Source organism: Xiphophorus hellerii, chromosome 2 (assembly GCF_003331165.1).
Source record: "Xiphophorus hellerii strain 12219 chromosome 2, Xiphophorus_hellerii-4.1, whole genome shotgun sequence".
In the NCBI taxonomy this organism is placed as follows: Eukaryota; Metazoa; Chordata; class Actinopteri; order Cyprinodontiformes; family Poeciliidae; genus Xiphophorus; species Xiphophorus hellerii.
This window is the reverse complement of record NC_045673.1, coordinates 2,642,681-2,667,700: the sequence shown is the minus strand read 5'-3', so window position 1 is coordinate 2,667,700 and position 25,020 is coordinate 2,642,681. Positions and strand designations below refer to the sequence as shown.

The 25,020-nt window shown below is 38.5% G+C and overlaps 2 protein-coding genes and 1 long non-coding RNA gene across 5 annotated transcripts in view; 2 read left to right on the top strand and 1 right to left on the bottom strand.

Moving 5' to 3' along the window:
* zcchc14 (zinc finger, CCHC domain containing 14) overlaps positions 1-9,814 on the top strand; it is a 28,205-nt gene extending 18,391 nt beyond the window's left edge. For 2 of the 3 annotated variants that reach the window (XM_032586334.1, XM_032586324.1), the window contains exons 8-14: positions 3,293-3,329; positions 4,214-4,532; positions 4,622-4,719; positions 5,963-6,060; positions 6,823-6,966; positions 7,612-8,622; positions 9,060-9,814. In XM_032586334.1, coding sequence (XP_032442225.1) covers positions 3,293-3,329; positions 4,214-4,532; positions 4,622-4,719; positions 5,963-6,060; positions 6,823-6,966; positions 7,612-8,622; positions 9,060-9,115 — 1,763 coding nt within the window. In that variant the 3' untranslated portion in view covers positions 9,116-9,814. Of the gene's footprint in view, positions 1-3,292; positions 3,330-4,213; positions 4,533-4,621; positions 4,720-5,962; positions 6,061-6,822; positions 6,967-7,611; positions 8,623-9,059 lie in introns of those variants that run through there. The other variant, XM_032586343.1, reaches the window with a different exon arrangement.
* A 2,668-nt stretch (positions 9,815-12,482) lies between these two features.
* Positions 12,483-23,926, bottom strand: map1lc3b (microtubule-associated protein 1 light chain 3 beta). Its single transcript, XM_032548149.1, has 4 exons — positions 23,673-23,926; positions 18,277-18,332; positions 14,431-14,537; positions 12,483-13,476 (listed from the first exon to the last, which is right to left on the bottom strand). The coding sequence occupies exons 1-4, from the start codon at positions 23,710-23,712 to the stop codon at positions 13,275-13,277; spliced, it is 405 nt and encodes a 134-aa protein (XP_032404040.1). The 5' UTR covers positions 23,713-23,926; the 3' UTR covers positions 12,483-13,274.
* LOC116709547 (uncharacterized) lies at positions 13,773-20,176 on the top strand. The gene is made up of 3 exons (XR_004336901.1): positions 13,773-13,953; positions 18,423-18,424; positions 20,165-20,176. It is a non-coding gene; the product is annotated as an uncharacterized LOC116709547 (long non-coding RNA).
* Positions 23,927-25,020: the final 1,094 nt, after the last annotated feature.

Below are 25,020 nucleotides of genomic sequence, written 5' to 3'. Positions count from 1 at the left end.
ATGATCAATCATTTAATATTTAAAAATGACATTGTCAGACGGACCAAAATATAAAGTTTAGTGTAAATTTTGGTATTTTAAGGACAAAAATGACAATAATTCATATAAGTAACAAAAAACAACAAAATCAGGCAAAAGAAAATTTTTCCTAATCATTTTCCTTCACTAAAAAACTTATAAAACTTTAACAAAACTGCAGGTTTGTGTTGATGAATTTGAAAAACATGTTTCTTTTTCATTCAGTGGATAAAAAATCCAGAAATTTGACTCAAGTAAGAGTAGAAATACTTCATGATAAAATTACTCCAGTAAAAGTAAAAAGTACAGCGTAGTAAAAATACTCCTAAAAGTTCAGTTTTTCCAAAACGTTACTCAAGTAAATGCAACTATGTAAGTCATTATCCAACTCCGGGTATAAACTTATTTTTTTATTTTATAATTGACAACTTCATTAATTAGTAACAATAACACTGATGATAGCAGTAATTATTTTTCATATTAATATGCAGTGATGAGCGTCTTAAATTATGTTTTAAACTGTTTTATTGCTTGATTTCTGATGTAGATATACAAAATATTTTTGTTGTGATTCTAATTTTAAAGCTTTAAATTCTTTTTTTTTTGAGTAAATAAACAAAAATTCATTGATTTATGAAGTCTCTAAACAAAATGTTCCTTTAAAAAGGTCTGGATGGGACAAAAGCAACAAACTGTTTAAATTTGTCATTAATTGATTTATTGCTTCTTGCAACAGACCATTTATTCAAAACGAACGATCAAGTTTGTTGCGTTGTGTAAACCCACCAACATTTCTAAATTTGGAGAACTTGATTTTTTTGAGGCATCAAGTTTGCATAATATTTCTAAGTGAACTCCACGCAGTGCGTTTTGCAGTGCAGGAAGTCTGTGTGGTTTGTTTGGGATGAGAAAAGGAAGAGCCAGTCGTAGAGACGAGGTGAGGCGGCGCTCTGAGATGTTTGAGGTGTTGGACGGAGCCGACCGGGTCTATTTCAGTCCGGTGTGGGAATTCACTGCGGCATGCTGGGAGCCCAGACTGGGATGACCTCATACTGGTGTGTGTGTTACTCAAATATACTACATACAGAGGACCTCTTTCACCAACAGTGGGAAAAGTTTTTTTCAGCTCTATTGTACTGTACTAGTTATGAGTATTAGAAATATGGCAGTAATAGTTAAGTATAAATACAGTTACTCAGATTTGTTTTTGGGTTACATCAGGGGTCTGCAACCTGTGGCTCTTTGAACTTTCCACTATGGCTCTCTATAACCCACTATTGTGTCTAAATATATCTGTAAATATTGATTTTAGCAGTTTTGTATTTAAAAAGTGGTCTAAATGTAATTTATTTAAAAAAAGATAAAAAGAGTATGAGTGGTTTTCAGTTGTTCTTCAAATGTTATTTTCCATTTGTTGTTGCTCACTGCACCAAATAAATAAAACCTGCATCTCCAGGTTTTATTTTGTTGACAGATTTGTTCTACCGCTGCAGCGCAGCTTTGGATGACAAGTGAAAGAATGTCTTTTTCCCCTCCGGCGTTGTGCTCAGGCGCAAAATGTCTGGATGTAAATAATAACGTACAAGCGGCCCGTGGATTTCAGGCTGCGAAGATCCTCCATGTTGTACTCAAGTACATTAAGTAGTTATTAACTAAGTCATAGTATAAGATCCGAGGCAGTTTGTCTGATATATTTTTCTTCTCCATCTCATATGAATTGATCCCGAAAGCATTCATTTTGTTCATATATTTTTTTCTAAGAGAAAAATATATTTTGTTTGTTGATCTCAAAGCTTTTTGTTGGGTTCTGCTATGCGCTAACCTACTAAGATGGCGCAGAATGAATGAAAGTCCTTATGAAGATAGAAAGACATAATAGACGTAATGTGTGTGTGTGCGTGTGTGTGTGTGTGGGTGTGTGATGTGTAAGTGTGACTTCATCTCAGAGTGTATTTATAGCTGCTGGTCATCATGTCTCAGTGTTTATGCCTCTGAATTGTTCCAGCTCTTAGCTGCAGCATTGTGAACGTCAGGGGGAAGTTCTTCCATCAACACACTTTTACTCAAAATCTGGGACAGTTTTTCCAGTACACACTAGACTGGGAGAACAATCCCCTTAACCTGATCGCTTGCTTATCATTAGCTGTGTTTCCATTAATTTTAAAATAGCACAAATTGAAATGACACTTAATGGAAAGACGCCAATTTCTTGAAAATGTTTTTCGATAAACAGTTTTGGCACTACGATGAAATGGATTTTCAGCCGTATCGAAATAATATTTTTCATATGACACGAGCCATGTGATCAACAACTGGATGTTGCTACTGACGGAAACGCCAAAAAAGACAACAGGAAGTGGTAGCAGGATGATGGATTACTTTTGCTTTTCTTTTTCCGGACAATGTGCAGCTGGCTCCACCAGAGCTCTTACAGCATCATAACTCATAAAAAGTTGTGTGTCATTCTAATGTGTTGACTCCATAGCGCTCCATGTAAAATGGCTGAGTACAATTTTCCTAAAACGCTGCATACGTAGCTACTCCTAAGTATAATTATGAATATATCTCATGTAACTGTTTACATGCACCATAATTTTTAATGACTTATCATGTGAACAAGCTTATTCAAATATGATTATAAGTTTGTTTCAATTGCAAAACTGATTTCTGCAGGAGTTTAGTGTTAATGCTCCCTTAGATTTAGTTTCTTTGGGAATAACCTGTGCAGGTGGAATCCAATCGAGTGTCTTGTTTGGTCCGTTTGTATGATTCTGTTCCAAATCCAAGCAGTAAAATATTTTCGTTCTCACCTCAAAATGGTCTTGATTGCAGATCAGACGGTGTTTTTCTACAATCTTGAGTTTTGTAAAGCTTTGACCAGCCGAAACCAACCGAAGCCAACTACAGTTTCTCTTTAGGTGCGCCCTAATAAATGAAAATATAATTTAAAAAGTAATTTAATTCAGCCATACACGGTAAAATGGAGGAATCGTCTTTGGTTTGATGAGAACAAAAAGAAGTTACAGTATTCTTATTATTTTTGTAGAAATAGGGTTAGGGTTAATGATTGATTTGTAAAAGCAAGAAAAAGGGTAAAACATCCAAGGGCCATAATAATTTTACAGGCTCTATAGAGGAATAAATTCACATAATTGATTGGCTTTGTTCATGTGGTAACATATGTCCTCAATATAATAACACTTTTTAAAATCTTGTGCGTGTTTCTGAGGTTTTCAGTGTTTCTAGTTGATGAAACTCTTTGTTCCTGTTTCAGACACCGGCTGCATGGTGCAGTACAGAGGAGCTAACAGGTAAACATTCTTGCACACTCCAAAAGTTTCTGGGTGATAAACCACCAGTGAATATCATCGTCAACCGACAGTTGCTATTACTAACATCAGCAACATATATGGAATAAATAAAAACAGAAATCAAATCAGCCAGTCAGACCCAACAGTAATCCTGCCATTTTCCAGCATTAAAAAGATGGAGTGATTTCTTTTATATAAAAGTTACATACCTCAGCTTTCAAGGCATAAACTTCAAATATTAAGAGTAAGCTAGTCGCTGATGTAGAAGGTTGATCTAGGATGGAAAATGTGTTTTATGGGATGATGATTCTGATTATTCTTTTTATTTTAAAGGGAAAGTGTTAAAATGGATTTTAAAAGCTTTACATCATTATTCAATCATCAAAAATAAATCTGGAGTTTTGCTTTGATTCTTTCATACATGTTTGAGAAATCCTGCTATCTCCATGGCAACCATCCAGCTGTGCAAAACGCCTGGGTGGACCTAGCTCCGTCTTCGAGGTGCAGCTCCTCCCCCACTGAGTTTCTTCAGACTAGTCAGCAGCAATTAGCAAACACCTGTTGAAACTGCACATCTGCTGGGATCATTATAGGAGCTACTTCTCATTGTAGGTAAAACTTTGTTAAAGGGTTAATAGAGGAGCCATGTTGGCAGAGCAGGACTTTCTTAAAGAGACAGAGGCCCAATTTCAAGGCATTACATCAGGAAGTCAAATTTCCTCTAAGTCATATTTGACATATATATATCATGTTTATAAAAACTGAAGGTAACATAGTTACTTCTTTATGCTATAAAATGGCACTATGTGCCTGGAAAACACGATACTGTCCCTTTAAGTCTCCTGTATCAGATGAACCTGAGTCACTTCCTGTTCCATGTTCAGGGCGGTGTACCGGGTGGCCAGCGTCCAGCCCGTGGTCAGCACCCACAGCTCGGTTCTGACCCGCTCCCCACCTCACCTGTCCTCCCTCCTGTCTCCCCCCACGCCGCTGACTCCCTCCATGCACCACCTCCACCCTCCGCCCATCACGCAGTCGCTGCACCTGTCCCACTCCCCCTCCCTGACCCGCTCCCAGTCCCATCCGGCCCAGTTAACGCAGAATCAACCCAACACGCCGGAGCAGAACGGCATCCTGGACTGGCTGCGTAAACTCCGGCTCCATAAGTACTACCCAGTCTTCAAACAGCTCACCATGGAGGAGGTCTGTTTACGTTCTATTTTTATCTCATTAATTAGTGAGGGAAATATTCTAACCTCCTCTGAGAAATGTCCCGACCTGTTTGTGGACAGTTTTTAGCGCTGACGGAGGAAGACCTCAACAAGTACGACTTGACCCAGGGAGCGAAGAAGAAACTCAAGACTCAGCTGGAGCTTCAAAAGTCAGCAGAGTAAGCTGCAGGAGATTCGGTTTGTCTGATGCATTCGGCTGCAAAAGAGTCTCAGGAAATTAGGAAACTAAGAAAAGCTTCTGCTTCAGGGCTGTAATCCATTTTAATAAAAGGGTCACTCAGGGTTAAAACGATTAATCTGATTAATTGTGATTAACGATTAACTGATTAATCGTTAGTTGGACTATGCAGACTCAAAAAAGGCCATGTGGTAGAAGAACTTTTAGCCAATTAATAATTGCATAGCAAATGGTGGTTAGTAGTTTTTTATACAGTAATTTTAACTGGGTGAATCTAAAACTGACATTTACGGAATTCTGGGTAAAACAAATTTACAGACAAAAGATTTTTTATCTTAATTGGAAAATTTATATATTTTCTGCACATTTTTGGCTTAATTACAACTCTGAGTATGTTTTTCTTTCAGCAAATGACCTTAAACTGAGTCTGTATTCGCCAGTTAACAATCGACCACTAAATCAGTTGACAATATTTTAAATAATCAATCACAATTAACTCTATTAATTGATTCAGCAGAATCAATGAATTGGTTTCCACCCAAAAGACAAGGAAAAATTGATCCGAAGAAATACTCCTGGTACTCTTAATGTCTGTTGTAGAAATTATTTAATTAAAATACTGGAAAGCTGCCTTTTTTAAATTGTATCTGTATTTAAAAGCATTGATTGAACTTTATCATTCTTAGTCAAGTTTCCTAATTTCTGCGGTGATGTTCAGATACGATTCAGGGTTCAAATTATTGTTTTGTCATCAGGAAATGTTTAAAGTAATCTGCTGAAGCATCAGTCTGCTTTACTCTGAGATACCTTCGGTTTTGGCCTGAACTCCATTATCGAGCAACAAACTGGCTGATCGGCCGCCGATATAAAAGGTGTAAAAGCTGAACTTAGAGTCCATAAACGGTGAATGGTTAACCGGCTGCTGCAGATCAGAGAGATAAGATGTACTGAACGGGTTGGAAATGTGTGTGTGGAAACAGAAAAAACTCCTGAACCTGCAGGAAAACCCTTTTGCGAGTCCAAACCTGTGCATCCTTTCCTTCATCTGTCAGCGTCAGCAACTTTCCAGCCAGGTGGGGATGTGTGTGTTTGTGCTCAAACAGGAAGCAGAAAATAGAAATGTCCTCCAGCAGTTTTTCCACGTTTTTAAATTACAACCAAGCTGACAGATTTAGTGGACAGTGTCTCCCCCTGGTGGATAAAAGTCGTCTTTTCTGGTGCAGCAGGGAGATGAAGACTGAGAAGCGACCCTGCAGCGGCATCGCCAGGGTGACCCCGTCCAGTCACATGGGAATCTCAGTTCACCCCACCTCCACCGCAGGTAGGGGGCGATAAGAGGCGCCACACCCAAAAACCAGTTCGATTGGGGACCAAAATTGCAATGTTTGTTACATTTTCAGCCTCTCTTTCATACTGCAGTGTCAAACTACAAAGTTTGTTTGTGTAGAAAGTCTGGTTCGTTTGGGGTGGTGTGAATGTGTAACTGAACTCTGATGAGGACCAAAAAGGCAAACTCTGGTCCGCCTACAAACCGGCAAATTCTGGTGCGTTTTGAATGCATTTGAACGCCAAGCGGACCGGAGATTTTTCCACAAGCAGGAAGCGAACTATAGCGCAGTGCATTCTGGGTAAATACAACTGAAACAAACATGCGAGTCTAGTGCTAGCTGGAGAAATGGAACTTTGTTTTTTACCAATAAACAAAGGAGAAATCCTCCAGCCACTAAAATCTGTTCAGTTCATTTGACAAAGTGTGACAGAGAATCACAGCAGCTGAAAATGTAACAAATTCTTGAGTCATCAAGAAACAGAAGGTTAAAAGTTTATTAACGTCAAAAAGTGGAAACTAGAATTGGCCTAGAAAACTGAATCAGTGCTTTTCGTATAGTTGCAATATTAAAAAGGAAAAGGTTTACATACTTTTGGATTTATTTTTGATTTCCCTTCTAAACATTTACTTTTATTCCTAATGGATTACCTGATATTATGTTTATGTTAAACCAGAGCAAAGTTTTAGGGAAATATTAAAGTGTTAAAGTTAAAGGTTTCTGCAGAAAAACCTTTTTTTTTAACTGTTGTGCAGGAGAGCTGCGAGTGGAGGTGGACGGAGTGCCGCATCTTCCTCTTCCTCCTCCTCCTCCTCATCTGATGTCCACAGACAGCAGCTCCTCCTGGATGTCGCTCTGCTGCGACTCAGCCTTCGACAGGAGCAGAGACGCTGTGGGCCGTAAGTAGGGCCAGGCAATGAATCAGTTTTATTCATTAATTTGTTCTTTTGGTCTCAGAAGGTTTTATTTATTTTATCTGGATTTTTTTTCACCTGTAAATGCTTTGTTTCCATAGTGCGTCCAGGGCGGCCATCTTGTTTGACAAGTGAATTTACAGCTTTTACTTGTTTGAACTTTGAATTCAGGTCAAGTCTACAGCAGAACATTAGGGCCAGACTACGATTATTTTTTTAAATTATGAGGATAAAGTCTTAATATTACCAGAATAAAGTTGTAATTTTATGCTAACTCCTAGACGAAACAAACAAAAACTTAAATAGAGGAATATTAAAGACCTACTTTCGTATCAATTTTACTTTATTTGGATTTAAAGTGACAGAGGCCCTAAAACAGCTAAAATTTAATTACCTATGGATGATTTTGTGCTAAAGAAAAATCTAATGAACATATTTAGTCACTTTTAAGCTGCTTCTGGACAAGATGATTTGATTTGGATCAGATTTTTTTCATTCAGTCGTGTCGGGATGATTTAGTCTAATTTATTTATTGATTCCCTTTGGGATCAATAAATTATTTTTGAAGTTGAATTTCTGAATTTGTTGTGTTTTCATCAGGGTTTCTCATGCTGTGGTTCTGTGTTCCAGGTCCGAACGCCACCGGCAGTACGGAGAAGGAGCGCTTCCTGTTGAGCTCTGCCGGTCCGGCCCGTCCCACAGCTCAGGTTCTTCCGGTTCAGACCGACCCGGCGCCCCTCCACCCCCCGTCCTGCTCCTCCCACCTCCCCTTCAGCGCCCTGCAGACAGCTTTCCTGCCGCAGCCCAGCTTCCCGACACGCGTCCTGTCCTCTCCCAGGAAGCCACGCCCCTCGCCGCTGGGCGCAGACGACCGGGCGAAGCCGCTGGGTGCCGTGGCGGCAGGAGCCGGGTTCAGCCTGGGGCCCGGGGTCGGCGTGGCGGCGCGGCTGGAGAGCCAGTTCTCTGGGCTCGGCGTGGCGGACGGCGGCCTTCAGGAGGCCGCGGCGTGCCGCACGCAGCCCGGCGGCGCTGTGGGTCTGATGATAGAAACAAGCTCCGCCCTCACCTCCACCTCCAACAGCCTGCACCACGTCTCCCAGCCCCCGCTCCTCTTCCACCTGTCCTCCTCCCCGGCCGGGTATCACATCTACCCCCCCGCCGCCTCCGCCCCGCCCGCCAACGCCGCTGGGAACCAGTACTACCAGTCTACCTCCAGCCCCGCCCTGCCCACATCCTCCCCGCCCTCCTCCGATCACAACGCCTCCATGTGCATCTGCAGCTCCTGTGGTTGCCGCGGTAACTGCAGCCCGTACGCGGCGTTGCCTGGATACGCCGCCGCCGGCTACCTGCAGCCATCTTTGTTCACCCTGGGGCCGCTGCTCCACCTCAGCCCGCTCATCGCCTCGTCCAGCGCCGCCGCCCCGCCCTTTTCCTACTCCATGATGGTCCCGCCTCCGCTCTACCGCCAGAGCCCCACGTCACATGACCAGCAGCAGGGCTTCGGGTTCTACCAGCCGCACGGCATTGTGGGAAACGGAGGCCAGAAGCGTGCGGCAGGAAACATGTCGTGCTACAACTGCGGCGGTGGCGGACATCGAGCCGAGGACTGCAAGCAGGCGGCGATGGACTCAGCACAGCAGGGTGAGAGAGAGAGAATCAGGAAGTAAAAAAAGAAAAATACGAGAATAAAATCAAAATAATACCAGAATAATGTCATATTTCTATAATAATGTCAAAATATTACAGTACTGAAGTTGAAATAATATGAGAATAAAGTTAATTTGGTTTTTAAACATGGCAGATTTGACTTCTTAGCCTTTTTTTTCAATATTAGAAATGCATTAATAGATGCAAATAATCCAACTCCTTACTTAAAATAAGAAAACAAGAATTGCAATAAAAGCATTTATTTAGTGAACACTTGGTCATTTGTTGCAAGTTAAAAAAAACATTTTTCTGTTTGACTTAATATCATGTATGGATGATCTATTGATTAGTTTTTGGTGTAACTACTTGATAATTGGATCTAAACTGGACATTTTAAATTCTAACTTGTGTTTTTTTGCTGCGTTTCTCAGGAACGTTTCGGCTGAAGTTCACTCCTCGCTCTCAGAGCAAAGACTCAGGAGAATAAACCACGGAGAGGCGGTGACCTTTGAACTGCTGGAACAAATCAGCGAGTCGGTGAAACGCTGATGGAGAAACGGTTCAACTTTCCAACAAAGCGGAGCTTCAGACTCAGACTAACTACAGGAAGAGCTTTATGCTTCCTCACCACGGAGGCAGCTGCTCTGCCAAACCATGGAGTGTTCAGAGTTTAGACCAAACTTTGGGTTTTCACTTTTCAGACTCTGTAATTTCAGTGTCATCCTTCATTTTAACGCTCGCCGTTATGCTGCAGTTGGGTTTCAATCGGCTGAATTCCACATAAACAATCATATTCAAAAGGAGATTTTAAAACGGGGTGAAACTTTTCTCTCTTTTTCCAGCGTCGACCCAAACCGACGAGGCGTTCAGGTGACGGCCGCTTCAGAACTGCCAATCATGTTTCAGGCTGCAGCTGAGTTGAACGATGTCGTCGTTTATGTCGTCTCTGCAGCGTTTCTACCTCAGATCTGAGCTGAAGGCAGAATCATGTGACGTTTACATCGAAACGTTTCAAAAACGCCGACTTCCACTCCCTCCTCCTTCCGATTAAACCTAATTAGTGCCAAACATCTATGCAGCAAATGTTTTTGTATCACTATCATTTTAAATGTATCAAAAAGATGTCTGCTGCCCAAAAGCAGTGCAGTTGATTGACATTTGATTATCTCTAATTAGTACATTTAAAATGTTACACAGCAGGAAATGATGGGCCGAGTCACTCCTCGTGCAGCATATTTATTCAGTTTAAACTGTAAAAAGAAAATACAGCGGTTACAGTAGCGCTCCCCACATCCGCTGCAACAAGCTGTCCTCTCTGCAATGGCGGACTCCTACAGCCTGCCAAAGCGTCACCCGCTGTTGCATGTGGTACTACAACAAATACACATGCTCTCTACTGACATCACTGTACATCTACATCCAACATACTTTCATTAACTCAACTGAACTCAAACAATACATAAGTTTAAAACACATGTTGCGGCCCTATTAAGCCGACCCACCGAGCTCACATAAGCGCGAGCCAAGCGTGAGCCGTTAGCCTCGCTACTTTAGCCTGGTGCTAACTCCTGCTTTATATCTAGCTCAGTAATGCAGCTATACTGAAGCGCCTTTGTTGTGTCATTCCGTACCCATCGGAGGCTACTGGCGTTACGAGCTATACATTCTAATACTCAGCGTACCTGTAAAAAGAAAATATAGCGGTTACAGTAGCGCTCCCAGCATCCGCTGCAACAAGCTGTCCTCTCTGCAATGGCGGACTCCTACAGCCTGCCAGAGCGTCACCCGCTGTTGCATGTGGTACTGAGCGCCCTCCGATGGCGAAACCAAAACATTGTTAAATCTAATAAACATTAACTCTAATGAACATTGTTAACTCTAATAAATTCTAACGCTAGGCTGTGAGTGATCATCACCAAAAACAAAATGTGGGGGGGCTAGTTTCATGACTCACTTTCCTAGTGCCACAAAAACATTAGTGGCACAAACAACAAAACTGCAGCACAAACCTGCACAAATATAGCACAATTAATTTAGATCAAATTCGTTAGATTTGTTCATTTTGATTGGATAAACAAACTTTTTGGCTGCACTAAACTAGTGCTGTTGACTGACACCATATGTGTTAGACTTTGTAAATATGTGTGTTGTAGTTGACCTTTGATGACCTCTCCAGGGATTTATTAATATCTTTAAAATGATTGTGGCACAAATAAAAATTTTGCAGCACAAATCTCTGGGAAATTTTTGCAGCATGCTTGATTGATGCCACATTTCGTTTGATTTTGTAAATATGTGGGGCCTGGTTGACCTTTGATGACCTCTGGAAACATTTGTTATCTTTAAAATGATAGCAGCACAAACACATTTTTTTGCAGCACAAATGTTTGACACCAATTTGGTTTAATTTGAAGAAGTTTTGTGGGGCCAATTTCACTCAGGTCCGACTTTCTCTGTGTTTGGTTCGGTTTTCCTGCTTTTCGCTGCTCCTGCAGACTAGCGGCTGCCCTGCCTGGCAGCACGGCGACGTGTTCAGGAAGTATCGGTGTGTGTGTTGGGGTCTGAGGCGTGTGATTCTGGGCTGGACCCAGATCAGCTCTGCTCCCCTGGAGGGAAGGCATAAAGCAAGAAGGGGATTTAATTTAAAATACTAAACGTCCGACTAAGTTCTGATGGAAATAAATAAAAAAGGTTTGTTTGTGTTTTGAGGCTCAGATGATTGTATAAAAATGTTCTGGGTTGTATTATTATTTTGGGGGAATCTCTAGTTCAACTTTTATAGTTTTTGCTCTTGTTTGTTTTTTTTCCAGCAGCGTCTGATGTTACTTTTTAAAATGTTTTGTTTGCAAATGTTTCAGCAGTTTGTCTGGAGTTCAGGTTTTATATTGTCTGTTTGATAGTTTTTCTTCAGATTTAAGGCTCATTATGTCTTTATTTCTTTATTAACATTGTAATATAAAGAATTTAGTGCCTTCATTATTCACATCCCTACAGTTAAAACTTTGAATAACTGGTAAATTTCCACTGAAAAATCTCAGATTTTCTAGAAAGAAAACTTGGGACTTTTAAGTTTCAAAAGTAAAATATTTTCAACTTTTGAAACTTAGAAAGTTTCCAAAAGTCAAACATTTTCCATATTTCTTCTAGAAAATATCTATTAATCTAAAAATCTCAGAGGTTTCGCAGACAAATTTCTGAGATTAATCAGGAATTAATCTCAGAAATCAACAGGATAATTTCTGACAAACTAAAATATGTTTAGTTCCATATTAAACAAAATAAAATTAAAATATCAATTTTAATTTTATCAATTTAAATGTTTGCAAAAAAGATCTAAAAAAAAAAGAAATCTTGCCAAGTTTTCTTCCATTTAGCAAACAGAAATAATTTTCATAATTTTGACCTAAAAGAAGTTTAGACTGATTTAACTTCAGTGAAAAAAAATTTGTGTTTAAATATCTTGTTTTAACTGTTAACATTTTCCAAATTTAAGCTTTTAGTCAAACTTTAGATTGCACTTTATTAAGAAACTGCAGTTTAAATATCAATGACTTTCAAGGACTTTACACAGAAATCAAGCACTTTCCAAACCTTGGAAACACTGAATTGAAATCCAAGTAGTTTTATTAATATAATGAAAGTTGTGAATATTTATATAAAATTAATTCCTCTAGCTAAATTTTCCTGATTTTATCAAATTAAACTAACTTTGGTGATTCTGACTTAAGTCTAGAGACGTTTGGTCTAATTCAACTTCAGACAGAGAAAAAGTAAGTTTTTGGTTTCAACTGCAGGTCTTTAAAACAAACCAGATCTTTAAGGCCGTTTTTACTCCCAAAAACTAAAGACAATAATATTTTGCATCTCTTTTTATTGTTTACAAAATACCAACATAAATACATAAAGGATGCTGTGAGATATTGCTGGATGCGGCGTTTTAACAAATCCGCCGCCCCTGTGTAACAGGACACCTTTACAAAACCATGGAATAAAATCACATTAAATAAAACAAACCCCAAAAATAATAACACTTCAGTATAAAGCAGCTAAACCTCAACATGTTATGATGAAGATGAGGAGGAGGAGGAGCGAGTTCAGCCCTTTCAAACAAACCCAACAGGGAGGCGTTTGATTCCCACGATCACAGCGCTCCGAACTTCTGGGAGTTTTTAACAAAGAAATGAAACGAGGGAAGAAGAAGACAAAGACATCCCCGCCCTTCCTCACAGGCGACATCATCATCATCAGCTCCTTGTAGTGGGTCCACAATTCGACTTGGTGACACTCCTAAGAAAGCTGCACATCATCGCTTAAATTTCCATTTATTTTACACAAACAGCGGTCTGCTCTGAGACATTACGGTGAGAGGAAGGAAGAGACGGGAATAAAAATGGGAACATGATGGGAATGAGGAAGCATAAACATCTACTCCAGAGTTTCAAAAAGAAAAAAAAAAAAGAAAATTCACAAACTTTGAATAAAATCCTGCATGAAAACAACAGGAGAACTCAGGAGTCGCTTCCTATTGAACCTCCAACCATAAAGCTGGGCTTAATAACGGTTTATGTATATATTTATATAAATGGATCCATAGAGATGTGACCTCACTACCTGAAACTCGTATAAACACATGGTCATAAATCCAGCTACAGCACTGGAGGCGAGGGCCCCCAGGGGCCCCGGCTGTGGCTGCCAAACGTCTCCTGGGAGGCGTACACCATGTACAGGAAGCCGTCCTGGTCCTTCTGGCGCTCGTACACTTCAGAGATGGGCGCCGACACGGACACCATGCTGTGGCCGTTGACCAGCAGGAAGAAGGCCTGGTTGGAGTTCAGCTGGAGGCGCCTCCTGGTGGGCAGACAGAGACATGACAGAGCAGAAAACCGATAAGAAAAAGGAAAGTTTCATCAGCATACAGCGTCAAACACTTTTTTCTCATCTTTCCTTCTTTTGTTTCCATTTATTTTTCTTCTCTTTATCTTTCTCTGATTTAAGGACCCATCAACAACATGTCGACTTTTGCATCAAACCTTTCATATTTACCTGGGTGTGTTGAAGTTACTGCTGATATTTTAAAGGTGTGCTTCCCTGAACCGGTCCACAGTCTACATAAAACATGTTCATTACATTTTTTCTCACTAAATCATTCCTGGAAAATGAGAGTTCAGTCTCTCAGTTCTGCCTATTTTCAGCTGTTTCAGGATTCTGCCACTAAAAAAAAAAAAAAGGTAAAGCGTTTTTGGATGGTTAATTGATAAACCTCACACTGCCAAAGTATTTTGTGGTGATCGTTTCACTGACTTTGTGACGCAACTTTAGAAATATGTTTTCCTCTTTAAACCTTTTCAAAATACAATACTTCAGACTTTTCTTTGTGAAAAATGCCAAGAATCTTTTTCTTTCCACTTCACAGTTTTAAGCTAAATTATGCAGCTCCATCATGAAAGACTCATTAGAGACACTGACAATCAACATACAGGTGCAGGTTTGGGAACTTTAAAGCATTTCAGGCCCTAAATCCAACAGAGCTTTTCATCCAGACCTGCTTCATTATTGATTGTCCTACAAGCTCTCTGTATTGTGCACAATATATGAATAAACCTGATTGAGTGATTTCACCTGACAGTGCTTGGTAAAATATTTTTTCCCACAACAATGTGTTGCCGTGACCCGGATTCGAACCGGGGTTGCTGCGGCCACAACGCAAGAGTACTGACCACTATAAGATCCAAAAGAATTGGATAAAAGGTGAAAACAGAAAGGACTAAAGCAAGAAGTGCTGATTAAATGTTGACTTTGTACCTGATGATCTTGATGAGTTCGCTCATGTTGACATGGTCCGGTACCAGGAACTTGGTTTTATCCAGGATGGGCAGCTGCTTTTCTCCTATATATCGCTCAATGATGACCTGCAGGAGCAGAAAACAGGAAACAATCACATTCATTCTGGATTCTCCAGCAGTTAACCTGCAGTCAGACCCAGTGGGCCAGAAACAACCAGAACACTTCAAATAGATCTGAGTTGGAGCAGAAACCAAAGGAATGAGGCTGCAGTTCCGTAAATAATCAACTTATTTCTACTAAAACATTTAAAATCAGAAGCCAGAAGATGTTTTCTGTTTTCATTTCGCTGAAATGCAGAAGCTGTGTGAACATCTAACCCTCTGACCCAGCAGTCTCTATTAATGCAGCAGATAATTATTTAACACACAGATACAAAAAACTAACTTGGCACAAAGTTGCAATTAAAAAAAAAAAGAATAACTGAAAAATTCTTGAAAAAATAACATTTTCAACTAAATTTGCCAATATTTATCACATATTTATACTTTTGTGTTAAATTGTGCATATTTGGAACATAGAAATAAATTTAAAAAATTCAAAATGGCTGGAAATAAATTTTGCACTAAAACTGGTAATTAGATGAATGTGTTTGTTGTCAAATCATAGCCTACATATTTTGAACCTTAAAAATCAGATGTATTTTCTTTATCTTGTGTTTCCTTTTTCTGGTGAACATTTTTCAAAATGGCCACCGTGGTAGTAATGGAGTAATGGCTGTTTGCCATAAAAGTGGGCAGTAGTTATTATCAGTTGCGAACACAGCTTACCCAAACATTAGCTTCACTAACCACTAATCCAAATGCAAGAAGAATCTTAGCTCCGCTAATGCTAAAAACATAAACGCAAAACATTTACATAAGCTAGTATTAAACTGTTAAAAGTATAAAAATTGCAAAAGGTTATTCTAAACTGCTAAATACATAAAATAATTAGCAGAAGCTAACTTTAAACTACCATACACATAAAAGATTGGCAGAAGCTAATGCTAAACACATAAAACGTAAGCTAATGTTAAACCTCTAAAAACATTTTTTTTAATTGCAGAAGCTAATGCTAGACCAATAAACACAAAAAACTAGCAGAAGCTAACGCTAAAGAAAAGTAGCTGACAGTGTAACAAAGCAAACATTTTCAAACTGCCTTGTCATCAACATTTTAACCTGCAAACTCAATTTTTCTGAGTATTGCGATTTATCTTCAGTTGCTTCTCTAAAGCCGTTGCTTTTGTTTGTTTGTTTGTTTGTTTGGGTGAGCCGTGACAAAATGTGGAAAACTTCAGCAAGTGTCAATATTTTAGAAAAGTGACCAGAACGTAGGCCTGTCGCGATAAACGATAAAGCAATTAATCGTACGATAAATTAAAACTATCGACGTCATTTTAATTATCGCCATTATCGTCTCTTCCGACCTTTTTCTCTTTCAGCTAATGAGACTGAATGAAAAAAAAGGCTCAACTCCGGTGCTCTCCACTGATCCTCCCTTCCTCATTTCCTCAGTGTAAAGCCCAGCGCACACTACACATCTTAGATCTGTCGGCCCATTTTCAAAACCTGACAGACCACACATTAGCCGACAGAAATCCTAGGTATAACGGTTCGATCGGGTTCGTTCCTGCCGTGTGGTGTCCAACAATGGGCACAAAATAATGGCTACAAGTCCAGTGAACTAATTTTAAAACCAGGCATTAATCAATGCTTTACTACAATCTACCTGCAATGCATGTGGCTAGTGTCAGTGTAAAGTCCTGACTGAATGAAAATCATTAGAACCTATTTACGTCACGTTAACGAAGAACAGCTGAAAAGTTACCGGGTTTATCAACTGCGGTAGCAATTTCGCTCCAACTCCTCCTCTTGTCATTTCTATATTCTTTGCATGTTGAATCAACATTAATATTGTTTCCACATATCATCTCCGATGTCCGCTGGACTTCGGGTTGCGCCGTGTCAGCTGTTTGGGATTCCCCGAGGTAATTTCCCCTCAGAAAACATGGAGGAGAATCCGCGCTTTCTGATTGGCTACCTGTCACATTCAACAGGCTGCGTTAAGATCCCAGTCGGGGAAAATCCCTGATTTAGATCGGAGGACTATCTACCGTAACACACCACACAATCTTAGAAAGACCAACGTCCTAAGATTGTTGTAAGGGGAAAAATAGGAGCAAAAATCATGTAGTGTGAATTATTGCATCAGGTAGTCGATGTGCCCATCTTCTCTATTTAAATCTAATTATTACTGAAGGGCAACATAATATACAGACTTCATAATCTGCAGTCTTTTGGTTGAATGCAGTATTTATTTCCACTTTGGCTTTATGCCGTTTAGTTTTTTTTTTCAAGTGTGTTTTTTGTTAATGGACACTGAGAATCCAATTTATTTTTGTTTTTGGTTGTTTTGTTTATTTTGTTTATCAGTTCCAGTGTTAAGTGTTCTTTTGAAAAATAAAGTGTATCTATCTTTGGCAAGAAATTGCATGCATTATTACGTCATTTCCATTAAATCAGTGTAAAAAGGTCTTCAAACAATATTATCGTTTATCGCAATAATTTTTGAGACAATTAATCGCTCAGCAAAATTTGCTATCGTGACAGGCCTACCAGAACGCAAAAGCAAGAATTAGCCTGAATGGAAAGAAGTCCAGCTTGATCTCATGTGAGAGAGGATTTTTATTTTTAAACTCTGAATTAATCCAAGTTTAGCTCAGGGTTCGTTTGGAACGCGAGACGTCGCCTCGTCTTCATGGTGTTTCATTACAGTGATGCAGCACATCTGCCTTCGCTCTGGCCGCACGATGTGACCCAGCAGGTTCTAACCACAGGACCAAACAGGAAGCAGAGAAAGCAGAGATGGAGGGGCGGGGTGCGCCGCCGCCGGCAGCAGATGGGCAGCAGAGCTGATACTCTATCTGCTGATGATACGACGAGTCGCTGAACACAAAGTGAGCTTCTGCTTTCTAGTGGCTTAGCAAGAATCGACCTCACAGACGACTTAACAAATAACGTTTAGGTGAAACTAAAGATTATTCTAGATATCGATTAATCTATAGATTATTCTGCTGACTAATCGATTAATCATAAGAAAAAGGGAGATTAGAAATACATTAATAGATGCAAATAAACAATCCAATACCTTTTTTGATAAAACATTATGTTTCTTAAGATGCACTCCTTTTGTAGCAAAGGATGAATCTTAAGTTTAAAACATACTTTTCACCCTTACTGCTTGTCTTTGTACAGTATCTAGGTGATCTATGATTAGTTTATGAATTAACTAATTGACAGTTGGGAAGCAAAAGTTTCTAAATACAAGATTTGTTTTGCAGAATTCAAACTGGGTGAAGCTAAAAATGTCACTAGGAGAAAAATATATTTACCAACAAAGAGTTTTTTAATATTAAATGAAAAATGTATACATTTTTGTACAGTTTTGGCTTAATTACTGCTCTGACTGTGTTGTTCTTTCATTAAATGGCCCTTTTTTGAGTTAACAATTAATAGATTACCAGATTTGTTGATGGTTATGTCAATAGTTGATTAATTACAATTATTTGTTTCAGCCCTAAAATAAACTACCACTTTGATTTATTTTGATCTGCAGCAGTTTCTGGAAGCTCAGAAATAAAGGAGAAGAAAAGCAGAAACCTGTCAGACAGACAGAGGAAAACAAAGGTGATCGCCCAGGAAGTGTGCGGTCGGTGAAGTTTTTGCTGCAGGAAGCGTCTCGTCTTCCTGTGAGCGTTTTAAAAAGAAAGAAAAAACAAACCCAGACACTAGTTTCAGTTTTACATTTGGCAGCTGAACTCACAGGAACCTTGTTGGGGTGCTGGTCCTGGATCAGTCTGACATCTTCTACTCGCTGCTCTGTTGGGAGAGAAAACAGGAAAGAAGCATCAGAACGAGCCGTTAGAAGAGAGGAAGAGGGAAAATCCAAACACTGTAATTTGAATAAAGTTGTTCTGCATCATAATGGATTTGGTTACAACATACAGGCAATTGTGGTTCAACAGGTTTACGCTACAATTTAAATAAAATTAAAAAAAAACTCCCCTCATATGGACAGGCTGTACTGCAAGAGTTGCTGTTGATGTTTGCAAATCCAGTATTTAAACCGGTGCCAACATGGCGACAGGAGGCAGAGCTCTGCAGAGAGACTGAGAGCTGACACGTTTATGGGAATAAGAGAGCAAACATTTATTTCTCAGCAGAAAAACTCTGCAGGCAGGAGGACTGCCTCCTGCAAGATGGATGGATGTCTCCCTTTGGAGACAGGAGGGAACCGCTGGCAGAACTACTCACTAGAAGAATTTTATTAAGGCTGAAGCGATTAATCGTGATTAATTGATCATTGAAATAATCAACTAATTTAGATATCAATTAATCATTAACTGAAGTATACAAACTCAAAAAAGGCCATTTTCTAAAAGAACAACTTACTCAGAGCAGAAATTAAGCCAAAACTGAACCAAAGATATATACATTTAGCATTTAAGATAAAAACTGTTAGCACCTTTTAAGAAGGTTTTTCTATCCAATTATTGAATCAGTTAATTCCAAAAATAATCAGCAGATCAGCCTGAACATGTTGATTTTAGAAGGACATTCAGCTGTAGATGCATCCTTTGCTACAAATGATCCAATATTCACATAGGAGTGCTGTTATTACATTTTAGGCATTAAAATATTTGTTTTCTTGAACCATTTGTTTACTTGCATCCTTTATTATATTTTCACTATATTGTATAAAATAAGATTAAGCGATTAAGTGAAAAATCCACAGAATGTGCCAAAATTTTTTAGAAGATTAATTGATTAATCGTCAGAATAACCAAAAATTAATAACTAAAATAATCGTTAGTTGCAGCCCTGCACCCAAACTCTGGAACTTTAAAATCTGCTTTTGTTTGAAAGTAAAAAACAAAATATTTAAACAGAAATCTGAATTAAAAATCAAATTAGAGCAACCAAAAGGAAAAAAGGAAAGCAGAAATGATTAATCGTTGTTTAACAATCGATTCTGCCCTTTTTGGGGCTCTTTACAGCTTTGTTTGAATCCTTTTTGTTTTTTAAGAAGGTAAAGATGAAACCACATTTTCTCAATTCATTCTGAGACTTTAGTCTTTCTGCTGCGTTTTCCTCTGAATAAGTTTCCGTGGTTAATGACGTACCTGGAAGCGATGACTTACGGACGACCAAATCTATTTTATTACGCTTTAATGGCGTTTAATTGAATCGACAAGATCTGAATGAATCCAGTTTGAACAAGAAAAACGAATTAAAGTTACTCTATAACGTTACACTTAACGTTATAGAGCTGTTATACTATACTATTGATAGTATAACAGCTCTGTTATACTATCAATAACAGAGCTGCTACTGAATTGCAATCTTTGCATTATTGATGCACTACATACGAAATATTTGGTGGCCGATATTTTACCACAGTATTTTTGTGGAGCATTGTATAACTATTTACCACATGTGTTTTAGGTAATTGTTTTGCTGTGACTGTAAGACCACAAACACGAAGACAGCTTTTTAAAATCATTTCTATTCGAGGTAAGTTTGTTCAGGCAGCTACTTACTTTAAGAAATGTGATTTAAATCACTGAACTGCGAACACAGACTTCATTTAATCATATTTTTGAATTTACTGATATTTATCAATGCTCTTGTGGAAAAATCGGTGCAGAAAGAAAATGAATTTTTTTTTTTTTAACATCAACTGACATTTATGGTAACAACAACAACAGGAAATGTTATCATAATAGAATTTTCACAATAAATGGTAAACAATATTCTATGGATGCCAACACTGCAGGAATGTTGTAGCAGCTGAGATGTTTAACAGACAGCAAAACAAACTGTGTGAATTTCAAGCTTTTTTAAAGAAGCTAGAATCAGCAGGTCGGTGCCGATTGGTGCATTTTTAGTTCTGTTTCGTCAAAATACATCAAGTTAGACCAATTTTAAAGGTCCAGAACCAGGAAATTAGTTCTTTTTATTCATGACCAGGTAGAAATTTACATACAGGCTGATGAACTGTATGAGGCTGATAAACAGCTGAACTTTGACTGAATCAAACCAATCAGGTGGGCAAATGAAATCAGAAACGGTTTGCAACATTAAGTTGTGCCGTCTCAATTTGCTGCTTCGGTCTTGTGACCGTCTCCAAACAAAATGTTTACTCAAGACGACTGACTGCGGTCAGAGTGTGACTGAACGGCCACTTCCTTCAGGCCGTTTTCACACCAACACACAGGGAATGTAAAAACGCCAATCGGTGATCAGGTTTCAGTTGAGAACAGAGTCAGTCTCTCATGACCTGCGAAGCCTCTGAGTCAGCAGCGTTCAAACAAAAAAGGACAAACAAACCCAGAGTGGGAAGCATTCGCCCTGGAGACGTTTTCATGGCTTTTCTCACGTGTTTCTGTTGTGTTTCACAACCTGGGAATGAGTCGGCTCAGAGGTTCCTCATCAGCTCATCACGGCTGCTAAACCGACAAACCAGCAGCTTTAACTCGCAACGTCAAATACATCAGAAGGGTTTATCGTGAGGAATTATGAGAATTAGTCAGCAAATATTTATTTCAGAATAAACGTAGAAAGGATTGCTTCGGGGCGTAGGGGATAGCGCGTTTGGAGGCCTTGAGTCCTCGACGCGGCTGTTGCGGGTTCGATTCCCGAACCCGGCAATATTTGCCACATGTCTCCCCCCTTCTTCTGCCCCCTTTCCTGTCAGCCTACTTTCATATAAGGGACACTAGAGCCCACAAAAGACCTGCTGGTACTAAAAAAAAGGATTGCTTCAAACAAGACAGATGCGTCCATTTGAAAGTTTTCCAGACGGGCAAGAAAAAGAACTCGCCAGAGTGACTTTATCAGGGCTGAAACGATTGTGATTAATCGCTAATTTAGTAATCAATTAATCATTAACAGAGTATACAAAAGACTCTTCAAAAGGCTAAATGCAGAAAGAATCACATATTTAGACCATTAATGAAGCCAAAAGAATATACATTTTGCTTTTAAGATGAAAGAAAACCTTCTTTGTTTATAAATATGTTCCAGCTAGCACTTTTACAATGCTATAGTTTTAGTTTCACCTGGTTCAAATTCTGTAGAAAATATATATATATTTGTGAATTTATTAAGCACCATTTGCTATTCAATTAATCAGTAAATAAATAAATCAGCCATACATTGTTAAGTCAAGCAGGAAAAGCTGAGCTTTTCACATATTAATGTTGCTACAAATGATCAGGCGTTCACTAAAGGAAAGCTGTTGTGTCTTTTTAGGGAATAAAATGTTTATCATTTATGTAAATCAGCATATTTTCAATTTATTTCTATGGTATAAAAACACTTAAGTGGTTATATTGAAAAGTGTGCAGAATGTGCCAATTATTTTTGATCTGATTAATCGATTAATCGGTTACTCAAATAATGGTTGGTTTCAGCTCCAGATGGTTCTGAACGTTTGGACCTCTTCCCCGCCCAGTAGCTGTGGTTCTCAACATGAAGTTGCGAGTCACAGAAATGTGTTTCCCCACACGTGACGCTTCTGTTTGCTGGGCTGCCCCACACGCGCAAGTTGAGTAATTTTGGACCAGCGACATGACGGTACGCCACAGGTCAGTTATTAATAGCGCTGCGGGGAAAACATATTTCCAGGGCTCGAGGTTCTGTTTAGGATCTTTTTCTTTCACACCAACAGGTTCAACATGTCGAAAACAAAGAACTGGTGTTTATTTTTAATGAAGGAGGCCATGTAGATTTTTTGAAAAATGTTTCATTAGCTTTTAAAATTAAGCCGTTGAGCTTTTGGGATTGTTTTGGGTCTTTACTAATCTGGATAATTAGAAGTTGTCAGCTAAACTTTTGAAAAGTACAATGTACTAAGAAAGCATGAAAGAAATACACTCATTATAATCAGACTGTTTTAGTCATTGAATTTACACTGAATTTTATCTTGTACTATTATGTATGCAATGACTCCCAGAACGCTTTATCCCACATCACAAAACATCTGGATTTTTATCCCCAACTGCTCCTTACATGCATAAAAAAATCTGAAACAATCCCACTTTTTTGGCCTGTATTGAATCTGGTTCAATGTAATGTTTGCTATTTAATAATTCTGTCTTTTATGTGTTTGATTTTTTTTTTATATCTAGGACCTAAAAACTACATTTTTGTATTGTACCTCAGCATGTAGCAACAAGCAATTACCCGCATTAAATTAAAATGACTTAGACAAATCCCATTTTGTTTCTGGTTTTCATTGCGTGTAGTTTTTATTTATCATTTCTGGCTGTTATGTTTTATTTTGTTTCATTTTGGGTATTTAAAATATCTTCCAGTTCTTAAATTAAAACTCTGCTGGTCTTTGAGAGGCAAAACTTGCATTATTTTTGCCAATGTCAATACATTACTTGAAAATGGCCTCAAAACAACATTATCATTTATCGCAATAATTACTGGGACAATTTATCAAACAAAATTTATCATGACTAGTCTGATTGCAACATGCAGGAGTAAATATGATCACAAAGAATCTTGAAAGAATTTTACTTTTTCACTTTCAAGTTGCTTTTAAATGTGACGTACAAATAAAAAAAAATAACTGTAGAGACTGGTTGTTGTGCAACCTACAAATACTTTCGCTACATGTTTTAAAATCTATGTAGATTTTGTTGTGTTAAAACAAAGTTTAGACAAACAGAATCAGCAGGTCTTAACAGAATGATAACACTTTTAAAGAAACTAAAGCCAGGGTGAAATTTGAGTAATCTTCTCACGGTTTATCTCCACAGCTAATCAAAATAAATACCAAAGCTGGTGAACAAACTGACACACAAAGGAAATTCTTGTCTTCTGCCCCCCAATCCTGCAGCTCTCCTCCTCTCTGCTCTGCATTTCGACACCACTTTGTTTTCCTGCCTCTGCTCACATTCAAGTAAACACTAGAGAGAGATATAAAGGGAGGCCAGGCTGTGCAGCAAACAGCCAACATGCCATATTTAAACCCTCATTTAACCCCACAGCAGCACTGAGGCCTAAATCAGCTCACACAGACACACCAATAGTCAGAAATATCTCTGCTGCACGCAGAGAAATTATAGTCATTTTGAAACGTATAGATGTCTGCAGATAAAACCTGACAGAAAACAGCAGCAGGTCGTAAAAGAAGCAGAGACTCACCGTAGGTCCTTCTTTGTTTGAAGGTTTTCTCTGAAGACATATTGCGTCAAAGTCAGCTGGCAGCGTTAAAAAGCAGAGTCAACACGGGATAAAAGCCAAAAAAAGAGAGAGAGAGAAATAAAAAAGGAAATTAATGCCAGAAAGAAAAGCGAAGGTTTTATGAAAAGTGGAGGTCGTCCAGGTGGCTGAGTTCAGAGCTGCTTTAATGTCGTCGCTTCCTTCCTGCCTCTCTCTGTTTTTATCGAGCTCTGGCAAGCAAAACAAACCTGTCAGCTGACCTCTGACGTCACTCAGCCGTCTGCTTCTCTCATTGGCTGGTGTCCGCTTCGATTTAGTTCTGTTTAGTTTAGCTAAAGATGAGAATAAATAACAAGATTAAGACATACAGAACTAAACTAAACTAATTAGACATTATTAATTTAATGTTTTCACCCAACATTTGTGTTAACTTATTTATGGTGCTAATTAGACCTTTTACGGAATGAAACAGACTGTTTAATCGTAATTCGCTGATCATTTTATTGATGCTGCTGTTGCTCAAACAAGACTTCAAAATTTTGTCAAAATGTTTTTTTTTCTTTTTAACAACTATTACTTTTTCATTGTTACAGTGCTGTCAGTAGAGCTAAGAAAGTCTGTGCTGCACAGGCCCATGAACCCGTTTTGGAATAAGAAAATCAGTTTTACAAATTGGATTACAAGACATATTTTTGAACAATCATTGATGTTCATCCTGCAGCATCTCAAATATATTTTAATACTGAAAAATCCCTTTACGCCACTTTCCTAGAAGCTTTTATTCCATTTCAGGATTGATTGATAAACCTATACACTACATTTTAGAGGGTTAAATTCAGATTTAGGTTAGTTTCCTTGTACATAAAATAAATTCAATACACTAAAGTTTGACTAATTTTATTTATTTATTAAAAAGCACCAATTAACAAATAACATCGTAATGGGATACTTTTTATTTAATACAAACAGGTTTAAAACAAAAAGTTTATTTCCATTTGATTCATTTAAATTTGATTTAATTTATTGTAAAGCACAAACAGCCAGCTAATATCACAATGATGAACAGAAAATACAAACAGCTAAAATATTTTAATTTAATTATATTTTAGCTCTTTTTAATTAATTACAGTTTAAGCCATACATTCAAAGCTAAAGTTAATCTGTAAATGAGTCAAACAGAAACCTGGTTACATGTGATCCACTATGATCTATCTGAAATATATAGATGTTTTAAAGTCCAAGTAAAACAAATACTTTATTAAAAATCACCAATTAATTTGAAGAAAGGAGTAACAGTACTGCAAGCGGAATATAAAACGGTCAAATGCTG